Raw genomic sequence first — 22356 nt, 5'->3', positions numbered from 1 at the left:
AGCAAAAGCTATTTTGAAATTTGCTGCTTGTAAAGGTGGAAATCTGGTTAACCCAGCTCTGTGTATGAGAGAGGTTGGGTGACCGTCTGTCAGGAATCATCTGGTTGTGATTCCGGCGTTGCAGGGGGTTGAAAAAGATGACCCTTCAGGTCCCCCCTCCAACTATGATTCTATCACAGATTTGCCTATCCCTGGAGACAAGGCATCACATCTACTTACCCCATTGCCTTCTGTTTACAGCTCCAGAGGCAGGGAAGCATGGTATCATTTCCTACTTATCCGAGTGGAGACTATGGGAATGTGGCCCTTTGGATGGGAGGGGGAACACCCCTTTTCTAGGCCTCTGAATAATAATAATAATAATAATAATAATAATAATAATAATAATAATAATAATAATACCTTATCAGCATCATAGCTCAAATGTATAGTTCCAACTTTTTAAATAAAATCTGGCTGATTTTCCAGTTTTGAATATGAAATTTTGTATCCAAAACGTGACCATTTCACCATGGAAGTCACATGCTTCAGGAATGTGTTGGTATCTCCTGCTCATGGGGGCAAATGCAAAGTATGAAGGTATTCTTGCAGTTGTGATATCATTCTGTTAGTTATCAAATAAATAAAGATGGCTAACGGGCAGTAAATATTTGGGCACATGGGAAATAATCCGAGGAGCGTTCAATGCCAAAGTGAACAGCTTTGCAGAGAATGTTTAGAAGCAGATTCTTTTCCAGCTATAAATAGAAAGCAAACAGCCTACGATGGCAAAACACTGCAAGTAATCTTGGTTCCTGCCATAAGAGATATTGATAGCAGATTCAGGGAACATTGCTTGCATAACAGGATGGTGTGGTGAGGAGAGCTGATAACATGTCCTGGTGATTGTGCTCAGGATATGAAGAACATGTATGTGTTGCCATTGGGTTGAGCAGACATGTTGACAGGTCTCTTCCACATCTGTACATTTAAAGCACTCTTATAATACTTTTAGCAGTCATGGGCAGTGGCGTAGCATGGGGGTGCAGGGGGGGCCGACAGCACCGGGCACAACATCTGGGGGTTAGGGTTAGGGGGTGCAAATCCACGGGTTAGGGGGCGCAAATCCACAGGTTAGGGGGCGCAAATCCACGGGTTGGGGGCGCAAATTACTTGCCTTGCCCCGGGTGCTGACAACCCACGCTACGCCACTGGTCATGGGTTCCCCCAGAGAATGCCGAGAACTGCCATTTTTAAAGGGTAATATCCTCTCAAGCTTACAATTCCCTGCACCATTAACAAATGACAGCTCCCAGGACTAAAATGAGCTGGAAACACATTTTAGTTTGTGACTGTTAAAGTAGTTTAGGTAAAGGTAAAGAACCCCTGGACAGTTAAGTCCAGTGAAAGGTGACTATGGGGTGCAGTGCTCATCTTGCTTCAGGCCGAGGGAGCCGGCGTTTGTCCACAGACAGCTTTTCTGGGTCATGTGGTCAGCATAACTAAACCGCTTCTGGAGCAACAGAACACCATGATGGGAGCCAGAGCGCACGGAAACACCATTTACCTTCCTGCCACAGCGGTACCTATTTATCTACTTGCACTGGTGTGCTTTCAAACTGCTACGTTGGCAGAAGGTGGGACAGAGCAACGGGAGCTCGCCCCATTGCAGGGATTTGAACCGCCAACCTTCTGATCGGCAATTTATCAGATGTGCTTAAAAAGCATCTAATGAGAAGCCTCTAGAGCATGTGCTGCCCAAGTGCCCCAGGTTCCACCTAACATTGTGACTGCCCGGTATGCGTGTGTGACATCACACACAGTGGGAAGGCCCAATGGAGACCCCCACTGCAGCGTGTGATGCGTTGAGTCGCCCGGTCAGGCTCCCATGGTAAAAAATTTGTGGGCACCCAGGGTGTTAGGGACTGGGCAGAAGAGGAATGGTGGAGACCGCCTCCCTAACCTGACCCTTCCAGAGAAGAAGAAGACAGTTCAGAATTACAACAGGGGTTGAGGGAGGTCACAGCTCAGAGGCAGATGAAGGGGAAAGCTGGGAAATAATGGGAGAAGAGGAGGAAGAGGAATCACCAGGAGGGCAACAGCTGATGGACACAGTGTCTTTAGAAAGCATTCCAGACCCCGCCTCCCAGAACCCAGTGAGCATTGAAAGTAGTAGAGAAAGGGCTCAGAAGCAGAGGGGCCTCAGCACCACCTGTAGGCGAAAAGGTGGCAAATGTTGAAGTGGGAGAAAAGGGGGTGGAGAGTCACTTGGGGCAACATCCAAGAGCCTGTCTCTGTGAATATTGAATAAAAAGCAGACGGTGAGGACTTTTCCTTGTCTTATCTGTTCCTGGCAACCTGCCATGGGGGTTGGTTCCTCTGCCACCTGACACAGGACCCCCTGCAGATGGAATCTATGGTGATGTCAAAGAGTTGGCGCAAGCATGTAATGGTACTACATTCTGTCCCCAGAACAGTGTGAGGGAAGGAAGCAGAGGAAGGGTAGGGAGTCGTGCAGGTGCAAAGGAACAGCAACAGCTGTGATTCCATAATGACTGCTCTCCCATCAACTGGAGGGCACCCTTTGCGTGGCCGCGTGCAGCACCCCAATCTCTGAGACAACGGCAGAAGTTCCTGGTCCGCCTCCCCATGTCACAGCCCTTTGAGGCTCCCGCCAAACCTCAGTTCTAATGAACCTATCTGTGGTGGGGGGAGGCGGAGCTCTTCGTGTAGAGAAAAGGGGTGGAGCCTACCTGAGAGCGCATAGTCAGCTCCAGAACTTCATCCGCCCTACCCTCCCTTTGTTTAATGCTCTTTTATTACAGGTTAACTTCTTTTACAGGTATGCAAGCGCTGCTACGGTCTTAGGATGATTGCTGTTAAGGGACCAGGAAGGAATATCCCTGCATTGGCAGGTTTCAGCTTCCCCGTAGCAAATGTCACAACTTTGGAGGTTTTAGGCCTTGGGCAGAATCCTTTAGCCTATCTTCCCTAAATGGGGGGAGGGGGCGTGATGCCTCCCCCCCTCCGCAGTGGCAATCCCAGGGTTCCCTGTTAAAGGGTCTGAGTCAGAGGGGAGTCACTGGCCATATGCTGAAAGGTTGTCAGCGCATTCCCCAGTGTTGTGGTGAAATGGGGGCAGGCACTCTGCATAAACAAATGTCTTCCAGAGCCAGCCCACTTCCCAGACAGACCTGATTACCCTGATGTGCCCCAATCCCCCGGCTGGGGACTGGGAGGGATACGCGCCCAATGGCTAAGCCAAGGTCTTCCTATATGTGAAAGTTTAAATAAAGCTGTGGCCAATTTAATCCCATAATTGTCCCATGTTGTCATGTGTCATTCATTTCTTCCAGGTGGCTCTTGGCACGCAATGGAAGATCACACCCTTCCTGAAAATGTGGAGGTAGGGTAGCCTAAGAATAACCCCTGCCTCCAGCAATACATGGGGAGGATTTCATGGACAGGAGCATGAAACCTACCAACTTCCTCCACAGTGCTTCCAACCAGTCAGCCGCCATTTTGAAATCCCCACAGTGCTCTGCAATGTTGTTATGTCATGATGCAGCATCATTCTGAGGGATGTTATCTGGAAAAGGCCCTACTGGTGGCCATTTTATATCACCAAAAATAACCCACAATTCAACAAAGAGACTATACTACCCACTGGTAAAAGGAAAGCTTATGTTTATTATAATCTTCATGTACATTTTTCCATTAAAATGACAGAAAACTGCTAAAAGCAACAGAACAAGAAACGCAGAATAAACACATTTCCATAAACAGTGACCCCTGTCTTCTGTCTTGGCAATGTGACTGTTTAATTGAATGAAAAGAACACAAAGGTGCTCTTAGCATTAAGATGCAGGGCTGGTCAGTTTGAACCTAATGGATTATAAACCAGAAGTTTGACAACATCCTTTTGCTAGAAAGCATAAGTAGAAAAATAATTTCGTTTCATGGTTTGAGTGCAGGGCCAAAGGGAGATGAAGTTCACTTCTTGGCATGTCTTACACAGAAACTCATCTGGTATATCTGAGATTTACCAAAGTGGACCCCAAATGTCATACTTCTTGAGAAAAATCATCTTGTCGTCAGGCTACATACAGTAGCAAAGCCATGTTTGCTTTGCTTCTCAACCAACAACTGCAACATCTCTAGGAATGTTGCACATCAAAATGAGGATGCAATTCTGCTCTAATTCAATGTAATTCAAAATGTATTCTGCTGAAAATATGAAGTGTAGCGACTTTGGTTCCTGGAACTGGTACTTTTAGTGGACTCTGTGGGAGAAAGCAGTAGAAATCTGAGGAAGACCAAGCTCATTGCCCTTGAGGAATCTCAGTGCCTTGTTTGGACCTGAGCCATTGGTAGTAGCATTTTGAGTTTTCAAATAGATATCCTCTGCACAAAAAGAATGATGGAGTTCAGGATAATGGAGACCAATTCATGTGCGGTACCACTGAACTGCACTCCTCTTGCCTTTTGGGTTGCAATTGTTGGTAAAGGAAAAGGAAACATATCAGGAGATATTTATCATGTTCCCTCTGAAGTGCTGATTACTGAGAATGATACATGTAAGCAGAAGAAGAATCGGAACTCCTATGGCAAAGCGGATGATGTTGACTTGGGTGCAATTATAGGTATCTGGAATGAGATGAGAAATCAAGGTCTGGATTATGAGGTGGCATGTTAAGGGTACATTGTTATTTTATTTTAGCATAATTTGTATACTGCTTGGTTGCAAAACAAAAAACAACCCCCCCACAAACTCTCTAATTGGTTAACAAATATAATATACGCTGAGCAGTTTAATGTGCATAACAACCAACCATTATATATATTCACCAGACTTTATATAGAATGTGCATGTAATCTGTCCATGAAGAGGGAATTGAGCACATTTCCCAATCAATATATCTCCAACAGTCCTTGGGGAATGTGTATATAGTGTCTGAATTTTGTACACTCTCTGGTCATTATGGTAAGTTTCCAACAGACCTTGGGCAATCTGCATATGTCAACTGAATTTTGTATATTATCTGGCCAATGTGCATAATCCCCCAATAGGAGCTGTTTTCCCCAACCATCAATCTTCCTGTTAGAGAAACCTTTATCTGCTAAATTAACTCATGTCAGCCTGATGTTAAAGGCACATAAGAATGCCTCTCTCAACCATAATAAGCCTAATGTGACTGAGACTTGCATGTTTTGAAGCTTACTGGAATTTTCCATTAAGCTTCAAAGACCTCCTAAACCAAAGCCTGATACGATACCTGATATCAGAATCTCCAGGGAAACACTGGGTGCTGAAATCATAAAAGGCTCTTCTGTGCTATCATAGATGCAGCTATAGTTGCCTTCATGCTCCTGTGTAAAATTGCTGATGGTAAATTCACCCACATAAAAGTGACCATTCATGAGCATAGGATTTGTGTCTCCGGTCTTGTGAAGAGAGAAGTTCACATCTTCAGAATCAGATTCACACCTGATCTCGACCTGCCCTCCAAGTGCAACACATCCTCCATGTTGGATGGAAATGACAGGTGTGGACAATGGGGAATCTGTGCATAAAAGGAAACAGGAAGTGAGATGTCAACCGCCAAACAATTAGGTCCAATTCTTGGCCATCAGGAGACGTTGTCCTCTTCTTATTCATATAATAGGTTTGCATGCTTCAATATAAATGTTTGGGGGCTGGCTTAAAATCCACAAAGATAGATAGATGATAGATGATAGATAGATAGATAGATAGATAGATAGATAGATAGAGATATAGATAGATAGATAGATAGATAGATAGATAGATAGATAGATATAGATAGATAGATAGATAGATAGATGATAGATAGATAGATAGATAGATATAGATAGATAATAGATAGATAATAGATAGATAATAGATAGATAATAGATAGATAATAGATAGATAGATGATAGATAGATATAACAACAGCATGTTCTCATCACAGAGCATAGATTTAAATAAAGAGCCAGGGAGAATAAAGAGGTCTTTGTTTGGTGCTAAAAACACAGCAAGATGGGCCACAGGCAAGCAATTCTGAAGTGAGAATTCCGTATGTTCCATATGTTTGACACCACAGGTTCCACTAATGCCAACTGGGCATCCAATCCAATCTAAAATACAGGACCACAACTCCATGTGCACATATGATTAAGTTGTCATTGAGTGGCAGCACCATCTAGTCCTTTGGAACCATGACTGGAAAGACATAACGTATTTTTCCATGCACAAGACGACCTTTTTTCTGAATTCTTTTGTGATAAATTGAGGGTCGTCTTATACACAGGTTAATATGCTAAGTGAGGGCTGGTGCTGTGGCAGTAGCAGGGATATGTCAGCAAGGAGGCTGCTTACCCACTCTTCCCAGCTTTGCAAGAGTATTTGGTGAGTGCCAGTATGTGGTCTATTATAGCACCAGTTCTGTCAACCAGAGCGAAGGATTGCTGAAAAGTTGCTCAACAGATCAGTGGACTTACAAAAGAAGCTCAACAACTGTTGAGGGCTCCCAAAAATAGGGGTCGTCTTATACACGGGGTCGTGTCATACACAGGAAAATATGGTATGTTTAACAGACAAAACTATTTTTCAGTGTAAGGTTAGTTAATAATAATAAGAAGAAGAAGAAGAAGAATATAATTAATTATACTCCACCCATTTGGCTGGGTTTCCCCAGCCACTCTGGGCGGCTTCCAAACAAATATTAAAAACAATACAGAATCAAACATTAAAAACTTTGCTAAACAGGACCGCCTTCAGATGTCTTTAAAAAGTAAAATACAGTGGTACCTCTGGTTACGTACTTAATTCATTCCGGAGGTCCGTCCTTAACCTGAAACTGTTCTTAACCTGAAGCACCACTTTAGCTAATGGGGCCTCCCACTGCTGCGAGATTTCTGTGCTCATCCTGAAGCAAAGTTCTTAACCCAAGGTAATATTTCTGGGTTAGCGGAGTCTGTAACCAGAAGCGTATGTAACCCAAGGTACCACTGTAGTTGTTTATTGCCTTGACATCTGCTGGGAGGGCACTATACAGGGCAGGCGCCACTACCAAGAAGGCCCTCTGCCTGGTTCCTTGTAGCCTCACTTCTCGAAGCGAGGGAACCACCAGAAGGCCCTAGGCGCTGGAGGTGGAGACACTCCTTCAGGTATACAGGGCTTTAAAGGTCAGCACCAACACTTTGAATTGTGCTTGGAAACATACTGGGAACCAATGCAGATCTCTCAGAACCGGTGTTATATGGTCCCGGCGGCCACTCCCAGTCACCAGTCTAGCTGCTGCATTCTGGATTAATTGCAATTTCTGAGTCACCTTCAAAGGTAGCCCCACACAGAGCGCATTGCAGTAAACCAAGTGGGAGATAACTAGAGCATGTACCACTTTGGCAAGACAGTCCACGGGCAGGTAGGTTCTCAGCCCACGTACCAGATGGAGCTGGTAGACAGCTGCCCTGGACACAGAATTAACCTGTGCCTCCATGGACAGCTGTGAGTCCAAAATGACTCCCAGGCTGCACACCTGGTCCTTAGTTCCTATGAGGTCTGCCTGTCAGTAAATGTGCATGGGATTGTACTGGCAGACTTTGAGGTGGTTGTTGCTGGTACTCCTCTGCTGTTTCAGCCCCTTTTCACCCTCTCCATGTCTTCTGCTTAACATGAACAACAGCTCACTTTCTACTTCCCTTTCCCTTTCCTTCTTCCTATTCTCTCAGCTCATTTTCTTGCTTCCTGCCTCTTGGTGCTGGCACACACCAGCTTCCCTCAGACTCAGTTTCCCTCCTGTCCTTTTCCTCCACACAACTTCCCCACCTCCTCTCTCACTTCCCATTAATCTCACTTCAACCTGATAGCAGCCCCTGGAAGAGGAAGGAAAGCTCTTTAAAAGGAATGTGCTCAGGGAGGGAAATATTTGTCACAGAAAACCACACACATCCAAAACCATGTAGAGAGAATGTATGAGCATGCAAAGAGAACTCCAGGCTATTCAGAAGATACATAGCTAGGTACAGGTACAGTTGACCCAGGTACAGTTGACTTCCCCCCAGAGATAGCATAACATGAGAAAACTCTTTATGTTACCTAAGATCAGCAGTTTCACTATTTCACTAGAGACTGAAAAGAGTTCTGGTATACTGCTGTATTTGCAGCTGTATCCTACTGCATCATCTCTGCTCAGGTTGCTGATAAGGTGAGCGCCATCCAAATTGTTCTTCAACAGCTGTGGTACAAAATTCTCTCTATGCTTATAAAATTTGAATCGGACACCTTGGCCTTGGCAATTGAGGGTCACATTTCCCCCCAGAGGAAGTGGTCCTCTAGGACTCAGGGAGATGGTGGGTCTGGCTAGGTCTGGATCTGCAATTGAGAAAAGGTTGTGAGTGAGATGCTGGAGCTGCAACTAGCATTTTCCCAAAGAGATGTTAGTTTGTGAAGTAGCAGAGATAACAGTTCACACATCACCTCAAATAATCCACCATTAACATATATGGAGTTTTTCCATCTGATTCATCTTAACTCTACTGAGATTTTTGTCCCCATTTCCTTGTATACAGAATCCAGCCTCAGGACCCCCAAATTACCTGTGCGTACACTGGAACTTGGGGGACGTGGGTGGCGCTGTGGGTTAAATCACAGAGTCTAGGACTTGCCGATCAGAAGGTTGGCGGTTCGAATCCCCACGACAGGGTGAGCTCCCATTGCTCGGTCCCTGCTCCTGCCAACCTACCAGTTCGAAAGCACATCAAAATACAAGTAGATAAATAGGTACTGCTCCGGCGGGAAGGTAAACGGCATTTCCGTGCGCTGCTCTGGTTCACCAGAAGCAGCTTAGTCATGCTGGCCACATGACCCAGAAGCTGTGCACCAGCTCCCTCGGCCAATAAAGCAAGATGAGCGCCACAACCCCAGAGTCGGCCACGACTGGACCTAATGGTCAGGGGTCCCTTTACCTTTACACTGGAACTTAGCCTAGGGTTTTGCCAAAGATGCCTCAAGTTCAACAGGTTGGAAATCCTTTTAATAGTAGTAATAATAATAATTTGGATTGCTGACCCACCCTTCATTTTAAGATCCAGAGCAAGTTACAACAATATTACGTTTGTGTGTGTGTGTAAATAATGAGGGTTTTTTGTTTTAAAATGAATACCTCATTGTTCTCCCAAATGATTTCCCCACTGGAAAACCTCCACTATTAGAGACAGTGTATCTTGGAGAACGAGTGGTGAGAGCTGCTGCTGCTGCACTCAGCTCCCTCTTTTGGGCTTCCCACAGTCATCTGGTGGCAACTATGAGAACAGGTTGCTGCACTAGATGGGCCACTGTCCTGATCCAGCCGGGCTTTTCAGGGTATTCAAGCTGTTGTGTTGCCAACTTCCTGTTATATTTTATGTTATATTTATATTACTGTTTTAGATGTGTTGTAAGTTGCCTGGAGACCTTCAAGTAACAAGTAGTAGTGGTGGTAATAAAATAAATAATAATAATAATAATAATTTATATTGTTCTCATATACCCTCAAGTAAAGGATTCCCATGGTTCTATAGCTGCCCTGTACAAATAGCCTCATCACGGTTTGCCACAACTAACTCTTCCTCTTTGGCAATCACTCATAGCTGAGTAAGATTGTCTTCCATAAACACAGTTTTAACAATGAGTCCGTAAGTGACTGTGGAGGCCAATTTTCTGTATCCACATGTCCTTCCACAGTGGGGACATTGGTTTCCGGACGGGAGCTGATCACAGTGTGGATTTGCCAAGCGTACCTTCCTCTTAGCACGTTTCTCTCACCCAGCAGTCATAGCTGCAGCTAAAATTCAATTAATTTTAAAAAAGAAACCAACCAAAGATGAATGGGACTTTCAGTTGGGAAGCAGATGCATGCAAAATCAGATTTTTTTTACCTGTTAGCTGTAACTCCACCTCATCACTGGGTTCTGAGATGGCAAAGCAATCTGGCAGGGTGCTGTATGTGCAGCTGTAATATCCCGAGTGCTCCCAGCTTGCGTTGCTGATGGAGAACTTGGCAAGAGTTCCATTGTTTTGGATGAGCTGAACAGGCTTCGCAACTCCATACTTTTGGAAATAGAACCTGACAGCGGTGGCGTTGCTTCTGCAATCAATCGTCACATTACTTCCTAGGGTGACCTCTTCATCGTGGCTCAGGCTGATGCTTGGTTTGGGTAAGCTGTGATCTAGGTAATAATAATAAATTTTATTTATACCCCGCCCTCCCCAGCCAAGCCCGGGCTCAGGGCAGCTAACAATGAATACAACTTAAAAACAAGATTAAAATGCAACATTAAGTGAAGAGATTATACCCCACCCATCTGACCAAGGATCCACAAAAGAGTGCATTCATCTTTCAAGAAAAAAAGTCAATTCTTCTACCCGTAAAACTGCTTGGATGACAGAGGAGGAGAAATGGCTGGCATATTATTCACATTGTTACATAATAATTTCTCTCTCTCTCTCTCTCTCTCTCTCTCTCTCTCTCTCTCTCTCTCCTCTCCCTCTCCCTCTCTCTCTCTCCCCCCCCCCCCAGCAATTGCCAACAGAGTCTTCTCTGGGCACACTAAAGATTGAGTGTTACATCTGAGCAGTTTCTCTTAAAGCTGTGAGAGAAGCTTTGGCAGTCGATGGTGCATTTAGCCTTAACTAAGTAGCCATCTGGGACACGGGTTGCGCTGTGGCCTAAACCACAGAGCCTAGGGCTTGCCGATCAGAAGGTGAGCTCCTGTTGCTTGGTCCCTGCTCCTGCCAACCTAGCAGTCCAAAAGCACGCCAAGTGCAAGTAGATAAATAGGTACCACTCTGGCCAGAAGGTAAACGGTGTTTCCATGCGCTGCTCTGGTTCGCCAGAAGCGGCTTAGTCATGCTGGCCACATGACCTGGAAGCTGTCTGCAGACAAACGCCGGCTCCCTCGGCCTATAGAGTGAGGTGAGCTCTGCAGCCCCAGAGTCATCCACGACTGGACCTAAAAGTCAGGGGTACCTTTACCTTTTCAGCAGGCACAATTTGGATTTGGCGGCACAGAGATGTGGTTTATAGAATAACGCTTGTACAGGATCTCACTACCCATCTTGATTGATTGATTGATCATTTAATTTCTATACAGTGGTACCTCAAGTTAAGTACTTAATTCATTCCGGAGGTCCGTACTTAACCTGAAACTGTTCTTAACCTGAAGCACCACTTTAGCTAATGGGGCCTCCTGCTGCCGCCACACCACCAGACCACGATTTCTGTTCTCATCCTGAAGCAAAGTTCTTAACCCGAGGTAATATTTCTGGGTTAGCTGAGTCTGTAACCTGAAGCGTATGTAACCCAAGGTACCACTTAATACATTTAAAATATCTGTAAACGGTGCATGGAAAACTGAAGCCAGGACAAACAAAACAAAATATTACAAAAATACAGTTACTATACATATAAAAGTGTTACATTAATACAAAGTTACTAATATATATAAATCAGTAACAATTCATTTTCCTTCTAAAACAACCTCCCTCTCAGCCTCTGGGCTCTCATCCAGGGTCCAAGAAACTGTCAGCTCACCCACAAAGGTCTTGCAATGAGAAAAGTTGCTGGAAACAGAGGGCATCACCCCAGTTCCTCACTCTAGACCTGCTTTTTATGGGCAGGTACTTCCTCAGGCTGCCCACAGCTGTGCCCCATTCAGCTGCACTTTCTTCACCCAGTTCCAGGTACAGCAGGTTTGTTGAGTTTCCCAGGGGGGTCCAAAGGATGGGAAGAGAGTGCCCCCATCCATTCACAGCTCTTTATTCTCTCTCTATCCTCTCCTCCTCCTCCTCTTCCAGCTGCTTATACCTGACTTCAAGTAATTAATTAATTAACGGACAAATCAAGGACAATGAGAAGCTACAGGGAGCCAGAAAATGGCAAGTTAGATATTACACACCTGTTGCTGGAAGTTGCAAGGGGGAACTGTGGCGTGAGTGCAAGAAAAGATTTGATTGAGGTATATAGCTGCACCTGTAGCTCCCTTTGTCCTCCCAGCTGATGTTCAGGGAAAGCTCTCCCTCATTTGACTTGGGGCTTGTGAGAAACCTTGGTTTCGGGTCTCCAGCTTTATGGAGAAAAAACTTTGCAGATCGTTCTTCAGTTTTACACTGGATGTTGACTGAGTGGCCCAGGGAAACAAACGAACTGGGGTAGATGGAGATGACAGGTATGGGTAATTTAGGATCTGTATACAGAAAGAAGGAAAGCAGAAATGAGATCACAACCATCTTAAAATGGTTCCTGTCCTCAATCGCAGGCCAGAGAGGTACATTTGGGACATTGTGCTACCCTCTGTTGTACAGTTATACAACTTCACTCAGAAAACATATAGGAATCATTAATTTATATTAATTTTAGCCCAAACTATCAAGAGCATGCAGAAAGAAAAAGAGAGAGAGAGAGAGAGAGAGAGAGAGAGAGAGAGAGAGAGAGAGAGAGAGAGAGAAAGAAAGAAAGAAAGAAAGAAAGAAAGAAAGAAAGAAAGAAAGAAAGAAAGAAAGAAAGAAAGAAAGAAAGAAAGAAAGAAAGATTAAAACAAAAGATTTCACATCCCTGCTGTAATGGGTAGAAATTTGCCTAGGCCCTAAAAGGCTGGTTTTGCCTTGGAAATATTGGGGAATAAAATGTGTTTCAGCAACATTCCCAATGATGCACTTTGGCCAAAATCACCTGTCATTGCACAAATCCACAGCTCCAACCAAATAAATCAGTGTTTCCCAACCGGTGTTCCGCGGCACACTAGTGTACCGCGAGACGTTGCCTGGTGTGCCGTGGGAGGGAGGCGGGCGAGTCGGGCGGCGAGAGGCCTTAGGCGCCCTGCAGAAAGGCGTCCTCTTTGTGGGTGGGTTCTCCCCCCTCCCTTAGCGCATCGTATTTAGTTGGGGATTCTGGAGAGGGGGCGGGGGCGCGCTGGCCCCGAGCGGAACAGACGCGCCGTCGTCCCCACCTCCCTCTCCTCAGTAGCTCCGAGCCGACTGACTGAGGGTGGGACGCGGCCAGCGGCGTCCTCTCTCTCTCTCTCTCTCTCCGCCTCCCAGCACCGCTTTTCCCGAGGCGGACGCGCGCCTAAGGCTGAATGGGAGCAGCCTGGAGGCTTGGCGGCCTCTCAGCGGCTCATGACGGGCGTCCCCGAGGCGGGAGGTGCTGAGCAGGGGCTCTGCAAGAGGGCGCGAGGGATGCGTGGTGGTGCCTGCGCGCGCGTGACTTAAGAGGGCGACCTGCTGCCTCTCCTCTCTCTCCCCTCCCTCCCCTCATGGGCACGGAGTCCCCGGCACAGCTTGGCGCTACTACAGCTACAGCTGCTGCTGCTCCTGCTTGGATGAAGGCGGCTGCTTCTTCCTAACGCCCAGCCTCTGAGGGACCGCAGTCTCCCGCCCTTTTTTTTGGCGGGATGCTGAGGTAAAGGATCCCCTCGCGCGCGGGCGGGCATCTCTTTGGGCAGGGCGCGTGTGGAGGCTTAAGGTGGGGAGTGTGGAGGGGTTGCCGCTTGCGAGGGGAGGGTTCATATTGTATTGGGCTGCGGTGTGGGCGACACGGCTCTCCAATGGCCAGCCCGCGGAGGAACATTGAGTTGGAGCATTTCGAGGAGAGGGACAAAAGGTGCACTGAATAAAGTATTTTATAATTTTTCATATTTCTGTTTACTTACTATTTCATAATAAAGTAATTATAAAATACTTTCTTTGTGTTTATTTGATTCCTATTAAAGAGAGTTACTTTATATATAGTCAATATAGGGACAGAGTTAATTTTTAAAACATTTTCTAATGGTGGTGTGCCTCGAGATTTTTTTCATGAAACAAGTGTGCCTTTGCCCAAAAAAGGTTGGGAAACACTGAAATAAATCACATTGATTGCTATCACACCTTTCCCATCCGTTTGCCCAGCATATGCCACTCTCAGGACTCCCAAACTACCAAGTCCCAAATGAGTGTCAGGGTATAGCCTAGAACTTTGCTAAAGTAGTTTTAACTTCATTGTAATGGAAATATTTTGAGAAACTTCTTTCTTGCTTTTTCTGATGAAAGAACTAGGTCCTCAAGAAATGCTACTGCTGGCCTATCCTCCCAGCTGCCCTGAATGGATAGCCTCCTAATGCTTGGCTATTAGACATTCTGCAGACATTAAAAATTTTCTTTGAAATGGATCCATATGGTGAGAGGTGTGGAGAGAGAGATAGAGAGATTCCTTACCTTCTAGCAGCAACTCCACAGGATCACTAGGCTCTGAGATAACAAAAGGTTCTAATTCAGAGCTATAACGGCACCTGTAACCTCCTCCATCTGCCCGGCTAATGTTACTGATTGCGTAGCTGCCCCTAGTCCCATTGATCTCCATGTGCTTATGATCCATTTGGTCTTCATCCTTTTGGAGATAGAAACCTGCAGTTGGACTTTGGGACTGGCATTGGATAGTTGCATTTTTTTCAATGGCGCTCATCCCAATGGGGCTTATTGTGGGTTTGGGTAGGCTAGGATCTGTGGAAAGGAAGAGACAGGGCTGTGGTCATTCCCCTCCTGTGGTGGAAATGCGGAAGACAATTGTATTTCGAGGAGTTCGGTGACATGTCCCTTTCCCTTTAACATCCCCAGTTGGATTCTTGTGTTTTACACACCTGTTGGGAGTTTCTTCTGTGTTGCAAGTGCTGGCTGGATGCCGGCTGCAGGTAGTGGGAGACTCTCAGCCACCCTGTATTCATCATGAGTAATGCCAGGTGCACTTGATTACATCAAGGCAGGCTATAAAAGCCATGAGTGGGAGGGGCCCAGTGAGCTTCTGCCCAGAGCAAAGGACCTGATGCTTGGGGTCTTTCTCCTGCTGCTCTACCTGGGGCTCCAGGCAGCTGAAGGGGAGATTGGGTAGCCCCTGTCAGGTATTGTAATGGTTCTAGGGGTTGCTCGTGTGTAAATCGACACCACACCTGGCTGGGTTACCTGGGTGAAGCCTTTCTGTCCGGACAGCCACTCACCCGTGGCTGTCTCAATCGCTGGCAGAATCCGTCAGTGGGCGTTTCTTGAACTTCTTCCAGCAAAGAAGCTCTTTGATGCCCAGTCGCCGCCTACTCTCCCGCTGGTCTCCGGTGAGGAGTCATGGAGCCACCTCGCCGATTCCCCCATCTGCCCCCTTCTCCACTGGTGCTACGCTGAATTCCTTCCCCAGAGGATGGGCTGCTTCTCTCCCTCCGGGGACGCTCTCCTGAACCCCTCTGGAGCCCTCCCTCTCCCTCTGGCTCCGATGGCAGTTCCCTGACAGGTATGTTTTATTTTATGCTTTGTATGCCTGCTGTTTATTTGTTAATAAAACTGTTTTGGTTCCCCTTCCACCTCCTCATTCCTTTTGTCCTGATATCCTTGGAAAGAACTGCGGTATTTGGCAGCACACCTCCCAACTCTGCGCTTTCTGTCACTGGAGTGAAAAAGAGGGCAACACCATTTAAATGCCCCTGAGGTTCACAAGTATCCACCCAAGCTGACCCAAGGATCTGCTAGTTTAAAACAGCCACAGTTTTGAAGTCCAGGAAGCAAACAAGCATGGGCTGCCAAAATAGAAAGGTCTATATGTTGGTCCACAAGGTGGGGGAAAACACATCCAGAAACCATATTGGGCAAGTATCCTTATTAGGCCAATCAAAATGTCATAAAGGGGTGTGGAAGATTTTGGGTTCCCCAGCACTTTTTATTTGTCTGCTTGGTGGTAACCAAAGCAATGGCAGGGAGATGGAGGCAGAGAGGAAATGTTGGCTGATAGATGGAATCTGCTCTAGGTCACATAGAATATGGGAGGAAGTAGCAGACATTCATATGCTATGCAGGTTTCAGTTTGTACCACCAAAGGCCTCTGGGAAGAAGGGCATATAATTTTTGACCTTTTAATTTTTGATAATCTCACACAGAGACCTTTCTCAGGTTCTCTACTCCCCGAGCCCAATAATCCAGGAGTCAGTTTCTCCTGGATCTAATATTAGGCGATTTTCACGTTCATTCACTCCTTATGCCCCTCCAGACATTCTTTTTTAATATACTGAATAGCCATGATCATTTGTGCTCATGATGCTATTGGGTTGGTAATACATGAGCCCATTTTCAATAATGTTTGTAGCTGCAACAGTTTTGGGGTGGCCATACTGCTTCATTTCCAATCAGTGCACGTTCTGTAACTTGCTGAAATTCTGCTTTTGGGGGGGCTCTCCAAGCTGACGTTTCTTTGCAGCTTTAATTCCCCAATTCCACCGAATGATTTCTGTCCAGAGGGGATATAGCACAACCAAAGTGAGGCAAAAATAAATCAGGGATTTCAGCAGGCACTTACAGGATATGCACTGTCTTGAAAATGAAGCAGTGTGTGTTCTTCCCCCACAAGGGTCAGTTATTAATCTTGGTTGTGCAGTAATGGTGGTGAGGCAATTTGTGTAAGATGTCCTTTGGTGATAGATATCCTTGAGGAGTGTTACACCATCAGTCTCCAGAATGTCTTTCTGCAACTTAACTGACCCTTGTGAGGACAGAACAGTGTGACCGTCTCAAAACTTCTGCAGGCACAAACAGTATTGAAAGCAAGCTCATCTATGACCCTGGTAGCGTTCTGAGCACAGTTAACATAGAGAACACTACAAATGTTCTGGGTTTGTTTTTTGTCTTTTGTCCTGCTTTCGTGGCACTAGAGCCTGCCTAGACAGCAATAATGTCAGAATATGTCAGCACCACAGAATAAAAGAGAATAAAACCACCACTAACATTACTATAGTGTCACAAATACACCTGCAATAAATTGCCAGTCTGAAGGGCCCAAAATTCAGATGTTACTTAGGTCTGTCTATGCCCTTAGTCAAAATACACAGGTTTCTTGGTAGGAGAAAATAACAACAATAATTTTATTATTTATATGCTGCCCATCTGACTGGGTTGCCCCAGAAAAGCAGGAACACTATTCTGTAGAATCAGGTTTAGAACTAATGAAGCAGGATTATCTTCTATAAGGCTGAGCAGGACTTTGGTCACATCCACTCCACACATCTAAATCACATTTATAGCACGTTAATAGTCATGGCTTCCCTCAGAGGATTCTGGGAAGTGTAGTTTACCCCTCACAAAGTTACAACCCCTTCCACCCTTAGCCAATTGCTGAACCTCTTACCTAATATAAACAACTCCACGGAGTTGCTGTGTTCTGACCGGTATGTTTTCAGTGGCATTCTGTAGTGACAGCTGTATGTCCCTCCATCTTTTCCTGTGACATCACTGATGTGGAACAGTGCCTTTCTTTTATATCCACCACTGGTGGTGCTTATTTTCACACCATCTTTATGCAGAAAGAAATCCAGCCAGCAGTCTAAATGAACCCAGCAAGAGATGGTGACATTTCCTCCCAGCGAGACTATCCAGCTAGGGCTCATGTGGATGTGGGGAGGATGGAAAATTCTCTCTGGAATGACGACAAAAAAACACACCAGTATGTTGGATGGTGGGGAGAGATTCTGCAAGAGAGAACCTATCTCTGGGAATATTTCATCTCTAGGAACCAAGCAAATTGCTGTATGAAGAAAGCGAACACAATCCAACAGTTCCAACCTATGCTAAGCATTGGAAGTGAGAATGACCTCTCCCCGCATTAAATGTGGTCGCGCGCAGCCCCCTGGACCCTATGCGGCACCATTAGCACAGGCTTGGCTTCGCCTTCCCCAGGTAGTCTCTGCCTACCTCAGCCAGCTGCCCAATCCCATCTGGAGAGGCGTTGCCAAGGTGATCAGGCCAGGTAGGGGGAGGGACCACCTTGCCTACACAATAGGGGGAGGATCTTACCTGGGAATTGTGTCCTTATTGGTTCTCTTGCATCACATATAACACACACACACACACAAGCACTTATAAATTGTATCTCATGTAAAGTGTCAAGGCAGCGTACAGCAATATAAATGCAATAAAACGTCATAAAAACATACAATATGTATTGCAGTGGTTCTGGTCCTTCCTGGAGAACAAGTCCCAGAAGGTGGTTCTGAGAACATATTGGCAAGGTTCTTTCTTGCTTCCTGTGCTTATTACTTTCTGTGTGAGTGAGATTGTCTAGATATTTGGGCTCAAGTGCTACCAGGGTGTGGAGGACACCCACCTCATCCTCTCACTCTTCCATCTGCTGCTAGAGAAGTAGTGGAAGTTCTTAGAGGGTATCGGGGAGGGTGTGTGGCATGAACTGAATGAAAATTATGATATCAAAACAAGATGAACATGCTTAGGGATTATGGGGTAGATGTATAAATATGGTAGTTTTAGGTGGGGTTGCACTCACCCTGAGGACTCAAGTCTGAAGTTCAGATAGGCTTTTGGATCTGACACTGCCCCTCAATGTGGCTGTAGTGGCCAAGAGTGCCTTCTTAGATATTTTAAAAACCAGCTTAGAATGGTGTGTGTTCTCGTCCATTTTTTAGTTTAAAATGACAGTGATTATGCTATCAATTATGTTATTCTAGAAATCACAGAATATGCCCTATGTAGAGTGCCTTTGAAGAGCGTGCCCTCCCCAATCGAAATCCCAAAACTTCATGAGTGGCCAACAGGACTGAATGACAGGCATCTGCATTGCAATGCTCGATCAGGACCTTGGAGACTGGAAGAGCCCCAAAGAATGAAAGTCAAAGACGCTGGAGGCATGTGATATCTAAAAGGTTTGAGGCTACTGGAGTCATTTCCCCACTCCATCCAGCCTTGTCGGGTTCTTACCTTCTGGAACGTTTTCCTCTTTAGTTATAGGGTAGCCTGGAAAGAAGAAATAAATAATTGAATTGATTCCACAGCATGATTATCACCATATCCTTCCACCTCCAGTAGTAAACACATATAGGCAGTGCTTTATTTAAGAGCTATATACACAATGGTTTGCAATGAGCTGCCTGCTGAAATGGAGGGTTTTCTTTCTTGCAGAGGAAAAAAAAGCTCTGTTTTCGGAAGTGCTTTCAATGCAAGCTACTTCAAAATGGTGCAGTTAATTCTTATAGGTCTCTCTGCCTAGTCAACTGCTTAGCACTTTAAGGGATCCCTGCTCACAAGGGAACAAACTGGAGCTCACTGTAGGCTTCTGATTGTTCTACTGTAATCATATCTGTACCTGTCTCACACATGACATCAGGTGTAGCCTAGGTGGGTGGAGCTTGGAGAAAATAGCCTGTAGGCCAAAGGTTTCCTCAGTCGCCTAACTACAGGTTTCAGATTGTAAGCTCACAACAGTGAACTCAATGCTCATGCAAAGAAATGAGAGATCTAGCTCTTTCTTACATGCATATACCACATGCACACACATTCCCCTGTTGCATCATCTCACGCTTCAACCATCTTCTCCCCTCCAGTCCCTTTCCCCCATGCTCACTTGATGCTAAAATAGAGAAGGTGGAAGAGGTCCAATGGATTGCACAACATTTCATTTTTTAGATAAAAGCAGTTGGACTGGGACTACTCAGCCTTGCAAATGCCCAGCTTCCTGAGTGGGACATCTAACAACCAGTAGAGAGGTTTAGATTGGAGAAACAAAGTGAAGAAGTGCTTTTCTGAATAAATAACTTCAGCAGCAGGAACTCCAATCCCAGATCTCTCTTCTGTTTTGGCCAAAAACAAAAGAGTCCCAGAGCTTTTCCCAACTATACTGCTCCTGTGATTGTGGCTCAGTCTGTCTCTTCCTCTCCATTCAGCAGCACTGGCCAGGATCAGCTGTTCCTGCCAACACCATATGCTCAGCAGCACCATGGGCAGAGCTGGCCCAATATGAAAACGGGTACATGCTTTGCCACTGCTGCCTCCTCTCCTCCCCCTTAAAAAAGAAAAGTGCATCTGCAATGCATGGTGATGCATCTTCCCCAATCTCCTGCTGGAAAGAGGGCCTCAAGAGGAAATCAAATTGTGCAGGAATGTTAGTTGGCTAGCTTTGAGATGAAGGCCCTGAAGAGGAAGAAGGCCAAAGCTTGAGATCGGACAACTATTGCCATGCTGAAATTCTCTCTCTCTCTCTCTTTCTCTTTCTCTCTCTCTCTCTTCCCAGTTGGGGCAAATCCTTGGCATTTTTGCTCACCGAAAAAGAGGATGAAGAGGACAAGTCTCATGATGAAGCAAAGCAGAAGTCTTTAAGTCCTGATTCCAATGTCACAGCCTCCAAGTCTTATTTAGACTGATGTTCTCAGTTAGTTTGCAGATTACTTTTGCAGGGCAGGGGAAATGTGCAATATCATTTTATCACCCACTCCATCCTTTGCCTTAAGCCTCTCAATCTGCATACCACATATGATCTGATACCACACATTTTTTGCCGCTGCTCCCCTTACTTTCATGCTGATTATTGTATCAAGAAGAGACCAGAACTGCTTACATAATGTTCACCAACAATGTAGGAAGCCATCAAGGCTGTCTTAGCTAGCAGTGAGTAACTCTGTCAGCTTGGCTTGTCCCTCTTTCTCATTTCCCATCTGTCTTGGCAGGCATTCTGCACCGAAACAGTAAAGATGTTTGTACCTTTAAGAACAGTTTACGTGAGCTTTGGGCTGATTGGGTATAGCTGGCCATGACTACAAAAGGAGAAAAGCTGCAGTTTGAACTCTGCCTGCAGAAAAAACACCCACAAGCTTTGCTGTTTGTAGTTTTGTAATGAAGTCCTTATTTGATTTGGTTTTACATTGGTCTCATGGTGTCACAGTCTCTGTCATCTGCCACCTGTGGAAAATCCCCCTCTAACAATCTGTAACAGCTCTCCAGAGTCCCACATCAGTCAGAGAACTTTTTTCAAAACAGGTTCTCTTGAAAATCCGTCAGTTTAGTACAAATTTTTCCTTTTCATCTTTGCATGCAATTTTGCTTAAAAGGCATATTTTTGCAATGCAGTTTTTTCCACATATAATAAAAATGTTAACGTTGTTTGCATTAGTATATGCATTTTTATGCAAACTTTACTCTAGCAAAATTATTCTTGTACATGTTACACTGCATTGCAATATCTTGAGAAGTGTGAATTTCAAAAGATGGCTGTGTTTTGGTTTGCATGTCTTTTTAGAAAGCATGAATCTGGAAGGTTTGCCTGTATATGAGAACTTAATCAGATTTCTTCCCCCACAGTAAGTCCTAGCTAACCACGCTGGGTTAGAAACACAGAGGTCTGCACTTAGAGAGGACCATAATTAAGTGGTATACAAATTATAAAAATGGCAGACCTTCAGGCAATCTAGTTCCGTATTGCCTGCAATAACTCTCCTAAATTTTAAGCAGGATTCTCATTTCTAAACTTAGTCCAGATGAATCTGGGCCTGAACCCAGGTTTCCTGCATACAAAGCATAAAATGTGGTTAGGAGGATAAAATGGAGGGGAATGGTTCTATTTTTGCAGCCTTGTGCAAAACAAATAGGTCAGTAAATATTAAAGCACCAAAGAAAAAAATGGGAAATATTGCTATTATTGTTTGTTTGCTTAAAATATTTATAGATTGCCTTTATGAGAGAGAACTTATTGAAGGCAACTTACAAAAGAGATCAAAAAATACAATTCCAATGATGTTTTTGTCATGCTTATTTTTATTCATTCAAAACCAAAACCATATAGTTCAATGAGACAGTGAATTAAAGAGAAAACAGAACAGAACCATACAATTGCATAAAAATTAAAATTAAGCACACACGAACAACAAAAAATACCAATTTAAGTTTCTGCATTCACAATGCCTGTGATGATGATGAGGCATGTGTGTGCAGTACCATTTATTTAAAACAGAAATATTAAAATGTTTTATCATCACTTACAGTGTAGAGAAGCACATGGTTTCATTTTTTATTCATCTTATCTGGTTAGTTTGACTCATTTAAAACAATACTGGCCCTGCTCCATCATACCAACCCTGCTCCCCACCAAATACTCTCTCTCCACATCCATAACCAACTGTCACTCCAAGTTCAACTTCAGACTCAACTGCCTTGCTCAACTGTCCCTTTTTCAAACTCCTTTTTCAAAACTTCTATCCAATCACCATTCAGTAGCAACATTCCAAGCACCCACCTCCCAACAATAAATGCCATTAATTTGCATATTATTCGTGATTTGATTGATTTGACATGATTTACTGTATTTCTATGCTGCTTTTCTTTCAAAAAAAATCAAAGAGGCTTACAAACAATAACATCCATAAACAAAACATAACAGAACTTCCCAAATACAGTATAAGTCATAGTAAAATAATTAACAAACAATCAATAAAACAATTAGAATCCATAAAAGTATATTAATGAAACAGCCACCAATAATAAGCTAAACATCACAAACACAGCACAAGTCATACTATATACATGCCATATTAATTTGTTTATCCTAA

At 44.7% G+C, this 22356-nt stretch overlaps 1 protein-coding gene across 3 annotated transcripts; it reads right to left on the bottom strand.

The window, feature by feature from the left end:
* Positions 1-3649: 3649 nt before the first annotated feature.
* LOC309355263 (immunoglobulin superfamily member 1-like) lies at positions 3650-22321 on the bottom strand. 3 transcript variants are annotated; one of them, XM_081885961.1, is made up of 9 exons: positions 21791-22321; positions 18740-18775; positions 17157-17444; positions 14216-14500; positions 11920-12207; positions 9901-10191; positions 8081-8356; positions 5256-5543; positions 3650-4383 (listed from the first exon to the last, which is right to left on the bottom strand). In XM_081885961.1, the coding sequence occupies exons 1-9, from the start codon at positions 21813-21815 to the stop codon at positions 4253-4255; spliced, it is 1908 nt and encodes a 635-aa protein (XP_081742087.1). In that variant the 5' UTR covers positions 21816-22321; the 3' UTR covers positions 3650-4252. The 3 variants fall into 3 exon arrangements, with proteins under 3 accessions (XP_081742087.1, XP_081742086.1, XP_081742088.1); XM_081885960.1 differs by lacking the exon at positions 21791-22321 and adding an exon at positions 20079-20454; XM_081885962.1 differs by lacking the exons at positions 3650-4383; positions 21791-22321 and adding exons at positions 4426-4626; positions 20079-20454.
* Between the last annotated feature and the right edge of the window lie 35 nt (positions 22322-22356).

Source organism: Podarcis melisellensis (genome assembly GCF_964234715.1).
Source record: "Podarcis melisellensis genome assembly, chromosome: 13".
Classification (NCBI taxonomy): Eukaryota; Metazoa; Chordata; class Lepidosauria; order Squamata; family Lacertidae; genus Podarcis; species Podarcis melisellensis.
Note: the sequence above shows the minus strand (reverse complement) of the source record. Positions and strands in the feature narration are given on the sequence as shown.

What these genes read in the sequence shown, in the direction of transcription:
- LOC309355263 (XM_081885960.1), bottom strand. Translation starts at nt 20,109, where the DNA reads ATGAGACTTGTCCTCTTCATCCTCTTTTTCG. An exon ending in CGTGGAGTTGTTTATATTAG is followed by an intron (nt 14,501 to 17,156) that starts GTAAGAGGTTCA and finishes TCCTTTCCACAG; the next exon opens with ATCCTAGCCTACCCAAACCC. An exon ending in GGTGGAGTTACAGCTAACAG is followed by an intron (nt 8,357 to 9,900) that starts GTAAAAAAAATC and finishes TCTCAATTGCAG; the next exon opens with ATCCAGACCTAGCCAGACCC.